The sequence below is a fragment of the Lineus longissimus genome, chromosome 3 (assembly GCF_910592395.1).
Source record: "Lineus longissimus chromosome 3, tnLinLong1.2, whole genome shotgun sequence".
NCBI classification, from domain to species: Eukaryota; Metazoa; Nemertea; class Pilidiophora; order Heteronemertea; family Lineidae; genus Lineus; species Lineus longissimus.
Window position 1 is genome coordinate 7,175,359 of NC_088310.1, and position 11,748 is coordinate 7,187,106.

The 11,748-nt window shown below is 43.1% G+C and overlaps 1 protein-coding gene across 1 annotated transcript; it reads right to left on the reverse strand.

Moving 5' to 3' along the window:
• Positions 1-9,014: 9,014 nt before the first annotated feature.
• On the reverse strand, positions 9,015-10,383 carry LOC135485456 (derriere protein-like). Its single transcript, XM_064767474.1, has 2 exons — positions 10,229-10,383; positions 9,015-10,093 (listed from the first exon to the last, which is right to left on the reverse strand). The coding sequence occupies exons 1-2, from the start codon at positions 10,323-10,325 to the stop codon at positions 9,294-9,296; spliced, it is 897 nt and encodes a 298-aa protein (XP_064623544.1). The 5' UTR covers positions 10,326-10,383; the 3' UTR covers positions 9,015-9,293.
• Positions 10,384-11,748: the final 1,365 nt, after the last annotated feature.

An 11,748-nucleotide genomic window follows, 5' to 3' on the forward strand; every position in this document is an offset into this window, starting at 1 on the left:
TGTCTTGGCCAATCTTAACAGCGTTTGAAGTGCGCATGCGTGACTTGGTGTGCATGTGGCTTTAGGTGAGACAAACTACTGCAGAGCTTACAACAAATTCGACTCAAATTTGCTATTGTCCCGGGAAAGCGGAATAATAAAGCTAAGGTACTGGTTTGTTTTGGAGTTCACACTTCGAGCGTGAATTACAGCTACTCACGACGCTAAATTGTTATAATAGCTCTTTAAAACAAGTCCTGGATAGAAGCTAATGTGTGGACAACACCGAAGAGCGTTCACTTTAGCATTGGAAGTGTGCATTTGGACAGGCCAGGTGTTCAAGTAACGGGTCTTGTTGTGATCTGTCACATTAAGTAATACTTGTGGTTACACACGAAGTCTTGATTAATCAATAGACCGAACTTATTACCTATTGACTATTTAAACCTGATTAACTTTGATTAATTGACTGTAATGTGTTGTCAGATTAAGTGTGAAAGGTAAAAGGATATCCAGTTGGATATTTCTTTAAAAGAATTACGACGTATTTATGTTTAACAGTCACAAAAAAGTCTTTAACCATCAGTTCGGTTTTCACTAGGTTGACGGCCTGAAAAAATCTCGATGAGATAAATAAGACAAGGTACTACATTATGGTGCAGGTGACGAGTGAAGGGAATCTAATTTCTCCAAAACACTTGTCCATAATGGTTTACCATATGGTTTACCGCATGGCCTACTATATTCGGTATAGTCCATGTACCGATTAAACCACACCCATATTGTTGTATATACCTGCACGGATGTATAGCACTACATCCGTGATACAATGTACATGCATCTTGTAGTATTGACTTCTCAATGTAACAACGCCAAATAGATTAAAGGCATGGTTATCAAAAAGGTCACGTGACAAAATGGCGCCTTACCTTTAATCGTGACGTCCTTGACATTTTGACCTTTGTTCGTTATAATCCCTATGATGATGCAGTAGATGTAACGTGTAAAGATGAAAAGTGTAATCCGTGTGCATGTTTTGAACGACCAAGTCGAAATGAGCGTTTGGTATGGCCAGCAAACTTTACAACCTGTCAAAACCACTCATCTCGTGTCATCAATTATCCAATTACGTTTGAAAAGGTTAATTATGTCTACTAATTAGCTCATACATTTGACACGTCTCATCATATCGTAAGCATGGTTGTAATTAATTGCAGCTAATTACTATTTGTGAATGTCAATTAGTGCTTGTTGGTATTTGTTGATCGAAAAGCATTGTAATTATAATTGGGTTAATCAATAATCCGAGAACTGATGACACACGAGTGAGCATCATATCTCGAGGTCACGTTGTATTATCATAGCATGTTTGTGGTTTAAGTAACAATTTCTACACATGATCAAGTATAAATGTAGAATTGTACATTTTGAATAAACATCGAATTATTGAATCAATTATGTATTTGAGTGTTGCTCACATTATTAGAAAGACAATGACCGATATTGTTGTTATTATTTCTAAGTCATCTTTTTGTCTTTTTGAGTGATAATATGAATGAATTGGTGTTCACCAATCAAACACATAGCGCTGATCATCACCCACTTTTATTGCGTAGAAGTACATTTGCTGCTGAACTTAAATTGGTTGCTGAAGAATTGTTCTGCGTTCTGATGCGCTCATGCATCGATGTAAACATTTTAAATGAATGATGTCAAATAATAAATGTAAACCTCAAAATGACGCCGTCTCTTTGTTTTCCTTTATGGTCGCTTTGGAGTCGACGAACTTCGCCTTTAAATGTAGTTTGAGAGGCAACTCTGCCGTTTGGCCTCGTGAAAGTGTCGTTTGCTAATAACATGTCTCCATTCTATTGGTCGGCGTTCCCCACACCAAGGGGTCAACAGCTGCGCATTTTTCTACTGCCAAAACCGTCTTATTTCACAACCCCACTTAAATTCCCGTAGAGTTAATAACTGGTCTATCAAAAAGCAATTTATTCTTAAAGTTAATGTAAAGAGCGCAAGATAATGGTATAATAACTGAGCCGTGATGACTACTTTGATCAACGAACCAAACCAAAAGCAATAAAGAGACAAAGGTTTTCCTAAATTCTGCTGTTATGGTTGGGAGGGTAAGAAATGGCCTTAATGGTCAGGTACCCCCCTATCTAAAATGGTCAGTTAAACTGATATAAACTGGTGACACGATCATAATGGCTGCTTCACGGGTTACCGGTTGAGTCGAGGGGTGATTTGCCAGGTGTTCGAGATTTCCACGGGGGTTTTCGGACCACTCTAGGCCTATCTGGGGACCAGCAGATATTTCTTAAGATTGGAAGAAAATGATGGCCACAGCGGTAATTCGACTAGACGTTTTGATCGAATCCTATATGAAAAGCTGACCCGGGGTTTAATTAACAAAGGGCAGTGATACATGTATCATCAAAAGAATTCCATCGATGACATATTTTTACCACATTTTTTCGGTGTTAGAAGCTCATCTTGCTGAAGAAAACAGCGTTCAAAATACGAAATGCTAATGGCCGAAATGAAATCCGTCTGAATACGAGAACAAATCAGATACTATTGACTGAGCAGTGGGAAAATCAGCTCTAAAAACATGACACATCCCACCTTCAACCCCGACCTTTGACACAATCGACAACCCATGAGACCTCCTAAGTTGACGCTTTAATGAAATAAGTGAATAAATTGCTGCGTCTTCAAAGCGTCTAATCGGCATTTTATTACCCGCATTTTACAATACGGAGCGGAGTTTGATGGAGTATCAACAATGCTGCTCTCAGTTTTACAGGACCTCGGCACAAAAGTTTTTAAACGGGCAAGTATCCCCGAAGAATGGATGACATGGTTTGATTTCCCCACAATGCGCGAAGTGATATCGCTATGCCAAGTACAAGGTATTATCTTCTTCTTGTTGCCCCAGTCACAAATTCTCCGGCTATAATCGCCATTATTTCAACCTTTTTAACATATTGGCTGAGAATGCTTCGAAATAGCATTACACTTGGGTTAACACAAACATCGATGATATCAAGCAGGTTATTATTGTTGTGGCTATTGTTATGGGACAAATCTTGATATTATTTATGCACCTGTGAAAATTATGTCAGAGTGCCTCGGGGCTTGGCTGATTTCAGTATGGAGAGTTAATTTCACACCGCAGCGCGCAGGGAAGCGAGAGGACCTGCAGTGTTCTCACACAACCCGCCTGTCACAGATCATGGAAGCAGACCTTCACGCTTTCAAAGGACCGCTGGGCTGAATCGCACACCTGGTTATACCCTGTTCAGATATTTAAAGACCCAAGAGGGCAAGAACGGTCCATGAGAATATCGATGGAAAAGAAAAGAGCAATGGCAGAGTCCGCCAACAAGTGCATGGCATAACATCTTCTAAACAGCTTCTACTAGACGGTGTCGACGACCAAGAGAAGAGGCAAGGAGCCAAATGCAGCTTCTACTCGATGGTGTCTACGACTACGAGTAGAGGCAAGGAGCCATATGCAGCTTCTACTAGATGGTGTTTACGACTACGAGTAGAGGCAAGGAGCCATATGCAGCTTCTACTCGATGGTGTTTACGACTACGAGTAGAGGCAAGGAGCCATATGGAGCTTCTACTCGATGGTGTCTACGACCACGAGTAGAGGCAAGGAGCCATATGGAGCTTCTACTCGATGGTGTCTACGACTAGGAGTAGAGGCAAGGAGCCATATGCAGCTTCTACTCGATGGTGTCTACGACTAGGAGTAGAGGCAAGGAGCCATATGCAGCTTCTACTAGATGGTGTTTACGACCACGAGTAGAGGCAAGGAGCCGTATGCAGCTTCTACTCGATGGTGTCTACGACTACGAGTAGAGGCAAGGAGCCAAATATAGCTTCTACTCGATGGTGTGTATGACCACGAGTAGAGGCAAGGAGCCAAATGTTGCTTCTTCTAGATGGAGTCTACGACCACGAGTAGAGGCGAGGAGCCAAATGTAGCTTCTACTAGATGGTGTCGATGGCCACGAGTTGAGGCGAGGAGCCAAATGCAGCTTCTCCTAGATGGAGTCGATGGCCACGAGTAGAGGCGAGGAGCCAAATGCACCTTCTACTCGATGGTGTTTACGACCACGAGTAGAGGCAAGGAGCCATATGCAGCTTCTACTCAATGGTGTTTACGACCACGAGTAGAGGCAAGGAGCCATATGCAGCTTCTACTAGATGGTGTCGACGATCACGAGTAGAGGCGAGGAGACATATGCAGCTTCTACCCGATGGTGTCTTCGACCATGAGAAGAGGTAAGGAGCCATATGCAGCTTCTACTAGATGGTGGCGACGACCAAGAGAATGGGCAAGGAGCCAAATGCAGCTTCCAGTAAATGGTGTCTACGACCACGAGAAGAGGTAAGGAGCCAAATGAAGCTTCTACTAGATGCTGTAGACGACCACGAGTAGAGGCAAGGAGCCAAATGTAGCTTCCACTAGATGGTGCCGACGACCAAGAGAATGGGCGAGGAGCCAAATGCAGCTTCTTCTAGGTGGTGTCGACGACCAAGGGAATGTGCAAAGTGTAGTAAGTATGGAGCTTCTACTGGTTGAGGTTAACGACTAAGAGTATGGGCAAGAAGTCAAGTGAGGCTTCATTTAGATGGAGTATAGTCCAGCATGAAAAGAGAAAGAAAAGTCAAAACCTGTTTTTCCTGCATGATAGATGGTACATGTATGAAGAGAAAGAACCATAACAAAGGAGTCAAATGCAGCTTAATAGGTGGGTTCACTACGACCAATATCAATCCAAAGAAAGATGAATCTTACCTCGATTCTGGTCGACGATGCAGAACCCTCCATTTCATGATTGGACTTAATCCTTTCGATCTTCCCCCTCAAATCCGAAGCTAAGGAACCGAACATAAGCATTTCTTAATCCACGCTTTACGGTCATGTTTAGTCATTTCCTCATTGGTCGACCAAGCTTATTCTCAAGTGTGACCTAAAACATTGTCAACCCCTTCCTCCTTTAAATGTCTGATCAGACTAACGAAAACTATAACCGTTCTGCGCACCTTGCCAACTTCCGGTAAGAGTTCTCAGTCAACTGACAGCATTACTTGGGCGAAACGATTCATAATTGGAAAAATACCCACTTTATAATTACTATTATGTGCAGGTGAAAAATTGTATGCGTCAAAACCTGGGAAAATGGGATATTTATCAATCGCATGGACCATTCATAAATACAAATTAGGGTATTGATTTCTAGAACTTCTTCGGGCGATTAAACTTCTTGAAGTCATCTTTGTTATAGTGTGTTTGGCGTGAACTATAGCGCTGAATCTAACGCACATCCTGACATTATTTGCGGTTTCCATTCGCCTTGCTAATTCTGAAAGAACATCATTCGTTTTGTAAGTTTTGTGGTGCAAGTTGTTTGCCGTCTGTTTGGAAGCAATGGGGTTTCAATCTCAAGTGTTTGGCGGAAGTCTCGCCGCTGTAAGCTCCGCCTCCCAATTCAGAAGCACATACATTTCGAATTAAACTTTTTCAAACTGTCTATGGACTTTTCTTAACTAAGATCCATTGTGGGTCGGCCAACGCTGGTGGCCTGGGTTTTCTCAAGTCCTCAAGAAGGACCTACCACTACGGCCTGTAGAAGCGAGTTAGGGTAATGAACAACGGATTCCTCTCACAAAAAGTCATATGCCAACGCCCGTCGCTTTGAGTGGGTTGATTCAAAAAGTGGTTTTCTAAAGCTGACCCTGAGCACAGCCCGCAGTTGCAACGATGTCCAAAAAACTTGCGACTGAATTGCTAGGATGAAATCATGGGTGTCGAGTTGACACTTTTTTCAGAAAGGAATCTTTTAAATGTTAGTTCAACGACTTATAACGGATCGTTATGGCCTGCAAGGTTCTCATCAGTACGCCCTCGGTGGCTTCCGGGGGAGTTAAGATACGCCTCACGAATATCTGGGGGTTGGAGGCATTCTCCAAAGCAGACATAATCTTCAAGCCTATTATGACCACCTCACCACACTACTATCACTGCGCCAGAGTATGGGTCTGTTGGAGGAAGAAATTCAAATGTTCTCGACAGTGGGGCCTTCCGAGCAAGTTCTTGAAATTTTGCCACTGGAGAAGACGGCGTTGCCTCATTTCACGATGTCTCCTTTAATGCATACCTCTGTCATCATCGCGCTGAGGGATTCAACACCATTGCTCTCCCACATATGCAATTCAGTCGCAGTCGAGGTTGTGACCGTCGATTACGTCATGAACCTCGGCTTTTTCCGTCACCTGGTGCGCTACCAGAGAACTACAATATATATGTGCAGTCCGCAGCAGCGTATTGTAAAATTACTCATTTGAAGATATATATCATTTATTCATCTGTGAAAATTTATGGCTATGCCACCTGAAAAGTTGTTTAGATCCATCGAGAAAAAATGCTGCATGTAAGGTTGTGAGTTTTGAGTCCTGCAACGAGGACAACCGGCGTGACGCAACCGATGTACACCATCTGTTCCAAGCCTCACTATAAAAGTGATGAACTAAGGGGTAACGCTTCTTTTGCGTTCGGAACAGATCATAAAAATTAACGGGGAACACCTGTGGTCTAATATGAAGATCCAGTAAATTTATTGAATATCACCAGATTTAGAATGGGGCTATGAACTAACCTTTCAATTGTCAGACGACTCTGTTGGAATTTCACAATGTCACACAATGCCAAAGGCTTTATTCTCCGCGTACGTCTAATTCTCATGTCATTCTGATCGCCACACCTGCACAGCCTCGAGCTAATTAACCCCCGTGCGATGATGGGGAATCACCAGAGAAATCATTCCGCATTTCAAAGGTATATCGTGGGTTCTTGACAATTAGATTATACCCCCATTGATCAATATGAAGTTCACGATAACCGCTTGGAAGCATGCCGATTTATAGGAGGGAAAGCGACGCTCATCACCGATCAGCTCAACGGCATGCTTAGAACTGAATCCAATGCTTTCGCGTCTTGGCGAAAAACACAAATTCCCGGTGTTGTTGTAAAAGTAAATTTAGTCCCCTGGAGAACTAGTCCTACCCAATTCCTCGACGGACAGTAGGTTATTGCTATACAAACAAATATGGACCGGAGATTGTGACATTTCAGTAAACTATTGTTCCAGGACTTTCTCTCTGATTGATGCAAGATTCCTTCCACACCTGATACCGTCTTACTGTTGCTTCAAGGTTGGGCACAGCCGTAAATGTGGTTGCGGCATGAACTGGGAGAGCTGCAATGCATTTTACTTTTACTTTTACCTGATATTGAGGTATATACCTCATCAACTACACTCTGGACGCAGTGGACCGTCCTCGTCCCTTCCCCCAACACGCATGCATGTAGGAAGAACATAGGACGACGACTGGATTGCCCCGGGAGTCGGGCCCTGTGAATCAGCATCGATGTTTAAGCCCGAACCAGACCATGTTTTTCTGTCCATTTATCTCCGATTCAGATCAAATGCAGTTACATGCATAAGCAACAGAAAGTAAAAGTTTCATGTGAAGGAATCTGGTTGATGACATTGTATGATCTGGCTAATGACTTGGAGGCTTGCTATGTATCAATTGTCCATCTAATGAGCGGTTATCGGGTTACACTAGCAGCGCAGCCAGCTTTATAATCACGGGAAAATCGGTCAGTTAAAGCCATACTGAAATATCTTTTTCATAATGCTGTTTTACCTCCAATAACAACTTTCTTTAAAAACGGCTACAGCGTCGACAAAGCTGCCAGGATAACATAACGTTGGGGCGATTTGTATCTTCCAAAGGATGTGCAAGTCTGTAGTTTATATTGGGAAATGAATTCTCAGTCAGCTGCAAATTTCTAATTCATATTCATACATTGCCTTAAACTGAGTAGACTAATGTGGCTTTAACGGTGCCAAACCCGCGAGTGATGGACTGAATGCGAGCACGATTGAAGACCAGCGACAAAAGAACCTCCAAACGCGGATTGGATCAGTTTAAATAAAGGTTCCTGTGGTGTTAAACCTACGATTTAGTACCGATTGGATACACGCCTTGGGCTAGGTTGTACCAGCATCCGTTTTATTGGTGGTGAAATGCAACTCTGACAGTGAGGGCGAAGTCAGGCGTATCACCTCCAAAAGTTGCTGTTTTCTTTCTTCACTAAAGTTTGTGGTTGGGCCGTTTTTCCGTGTTGATATCGCTGACCATGCGGCTTGTCCCCTCTCCGTTGCGGCCACAAAACGTTGTGTCTGCTGAGCGGGTGTGAAAGGAACTGAATGACAGGATCAAGTGTCCGAGGGAAATTTTCATATTGTAACTCGGTAATGTAAGGTCTTTATAGCCATACATCTTAATCCGCCTCCAAACAGAGTAGGACACTTTTTCTGGAGGTATTTAGACGTACCGAAATCAACCAATCGAGCCTCTTCAAGCTGCCTTTTGCGTTTCCGGTGGCAATCTAGCCGAACAGAAACAAATTTTCCGCTTTCTGGCACAGAAAGCTTGGCCATGGTGAACAAAAGCACTTCTGTGGTTGGCCAAAAAAACGTCTTCAAGGGGTAATGTCTGCGGTTCATCGTCCCAAAGCCTCCGTCATGTCCGTCTGTCCAAATTCAGCCACCAGACGAGCGGACCAGGAGCCTCGATGGTCCGCGCCAGGGTTGTTGTCGCCAATGGATGACAACCTCGTCACTTCCAGCAGATTTCCAGTTTGAACGATAAATAATTCGCTATTTGACACTTCGCTCATTGGTGCATTCTCTATTCCCTGGAGTAATGATTTCCCTTTAAATGCAAACGATGAACTTATTGTATATAGTGGCATAAATAGGAGTCCCGTGTTTCAGAGAACTCGTATTTCTACACCGTCCCTTAGGACATCCATCCCAAACCGCGACATTCCCCAGGGGAAGTCATCACCCCGCCTTCACAATTTATTTCAAATGTGAATTCTACAAATGCAATTAATCTTAGTGTTATGCTAATTACTCAATATCAAAGAGCGTGTCAGATGACCAGTATTTATTCAACTTAGATATCGGGATGTCGCTATTCTAAATACATGTAATTAGATGAGAGCGATCTCTTTTCTTTGTTAATTGCCGAAAGGCGTTTGGTCATATCTTGTGAATTCCCAAAGTATACAAAGCGATCATGGAATGTGATGAATCTCGTGATACATTGGCATTTTATGCCTGGCCTTTAATCACTATCATTTCATACTAATAAATCGTGAATATCGAACAGTCTCATTAAGGCCAAGAGGACATGAATGTGTTTTTTTTATCACCGACATCCACAACTTGTGACTACCATATCTTTGTACTTCCTCAAAACAACGTTCTCTTCGTGATCAATGTACAAGATGGATATAGATTTATAATCCACTGGAACGCAGCATGTCTCAGGCGCGATGTCATCATCGTGAGAATGAAAGAGAGTTTGCAAGATGGCGTGGTTGGTTCCGTTCAGGTACTCCGTGATTGGGAACGGGCACTCCCCGTAGCACCTGTTTGCCTCGTATCTCACGGGGGCCAACACCCAATCGGACCAGCCTATCGTTCTAAAGTCTATCTTGTAAGGCCTCATGTGGCAAATCTTTGGATACTTGTAGATCTCATACTGACCACGCATGCTCCGTTTCTGCCTTGATGACGTCATACATGAAGCGCTGTCGTACGTTGCGAGCAGAAGATGCCCTTCGACCTTAACCTTGGAAAGACAAACATCGGAGACTTCCTCCTTGCCGCTGATTAAACGAATCACAAACTTAACGTCTTCCTCTGAAGTTCCTGACACAGTTTCTAAAATGTCGTCTGCTACTTTGAAATCAGCGGAAAATGTTCCGACACCGATGCTTCGTGCCTCTGCAACGTCACAGCCACCTGCGCCATCGCCCTCTCCAATCCCGCGATGACAGAGCGAGAGTTGGAGAGTGTTGATATTGTCAAATTCTGGGATCCCTCTTGGCACGTCAATCCTGACTTTCACCTCAGCTTGCGTGGCGATCTCGACTGGTGTGATGGCAGACGTGGAGAATCGGAGCCGTATCACATTCTTTTCGTTGTCTTCAGTGGAGACGTGGCCTGGAAAAGATTGGATGGGTTTAAGAATAGGAAGAAAAGTAGAGTGTTTTTTAAAATGCCGCTTTAAACTTAGGATAACCGTAAGGTGCTAAAAAGAAATTTTGGTTTATGCTTTTCGGTACGTATATCCCTCACCTTTATTTCTAATGCTCCTGAAGATGTTGCCGCGGATGTCGTGGTGGAGGGTGCAGTGGTCGTCGTGAGCGTCAGATATCGCATGCAGATGCTTCATGAAGTCAGGCACCTGAACTTGACCAGATGGGCGTGGTCTTGACGGCAATCCCAATGTCTGCAAGACGTCCATTTCAAAGTCGTTTTCATCCAATTGCGTCGTCTGCTGAGCAAATTTTCCGTGTTCAGCGTTCTCTTTTTCGTTCGGAATGTCAAAACTGTCCGGAAGTACCAGAACTTCGCTGTCCCTGGTACTTTCCGGATCCACAAGTCCTGAAATGACGTCATCGCTAAGATGTTCACCGATATTGTCATGGTCGCTTATGGCAATTATTTCTTCATCGGACTCAATGTTATCATTAAACTGGGACAGAATAGCGGACCACGACATATCATCAAAGATATCATTCGAATTGTCCTGACCAAAATTTTCATCGCCAATACTGAGGAGATCATCTGACTTGCGAAACGTATTCCTACCGTCTGCAACAAGATGGCCGTCGTCTGCAGCAAAATGACCGTCATTTACAAGATGGCCGCCGCGTAAAAGTGGTCCGGCTGCAAGTCCATTTAGACATATAAACAAGACGATAGAAGTAAACCTTGCCATTGATGATGAAGTCTTCTTGAAGTCGAAACGAATTGGTGTCGAGATCATTGCAAACGACAACATCGAAACACCATTCTTTTGATTTAGGTATCTTTCACCCAGACAAATTCGACAAAATAATCAGATGGAGGATAATACTAATACTTTCCAGATTGCTTCAGATGTTCACAAACTCACATTTTACCCGCCTTCCTGAATTTTGTAGTCCCAGATGTCGTTATAATGTCAAAAACTCCCAAGTGTCTCAACTCAGCGCCAGATACTCCACGACGACTTACTGATTGTTCATCCAGAAAAGAACAAGGTCGTATCTTCACCGCCTTCGTCACAATATTAGGACATCCAGCTTCCAAAAGAATGTCAATCTAACAACACAATATTTTGAGAAAAATCCTTAATTGTTCAAGATAAGATGAAAATATGAAAACGTCTCCGAACCCTTATACATATTGCCCTCGCGTACACTTTGGAAATAGGCCTACACATATGCCTAAAATCAAGTGGCTAGTTCTTTATAACATGACGCTTGAGCATATGGTCCCCCAGTTCATCAATCACCAAATTACTATGCTACATTTATCCCTAATAAAAATAACCAACTCAGATTTGGTTTAGCTTAGCGTTGCCTTTTGTTTTACGCGTCCGTGTCACCGAGCTAAACCACCGCGGGACGCCGCTATTCTTAGGAGGCATTAGGATAGCGGGAGACCACTGTCCTCGGACCCCTCAACCGAAAACCTGGCCAACGCGATTAATGATGTATTAACGACATAAAGGTAGAAAAATATCCCTTCCCTTTGTGATATAATTCCTATAGTCCCTTTACCAGGAAATATTTACGATGTTATTTTCAAAAAGGTATTGGCAAGGTTAG

What these genes read in the sequence shown, in the direction of transcription:
- LOC135485456 (XM_064767474.1), bottom strand. Translation starts at nt 10,325, where the DNA reads ATGAAGCATCTGCATGCGATATCTGACGCTCACGACGACCACTGCACC. An exon ending in CAGGAGCATTAGAAATAAAG is followed by an intron (nt 10,094 to 10,228) that starts GTGAGGGATATA and finishes AATCTTTTCCAG; the next exon opens with GCCACGTCTCCACTGAAGAC.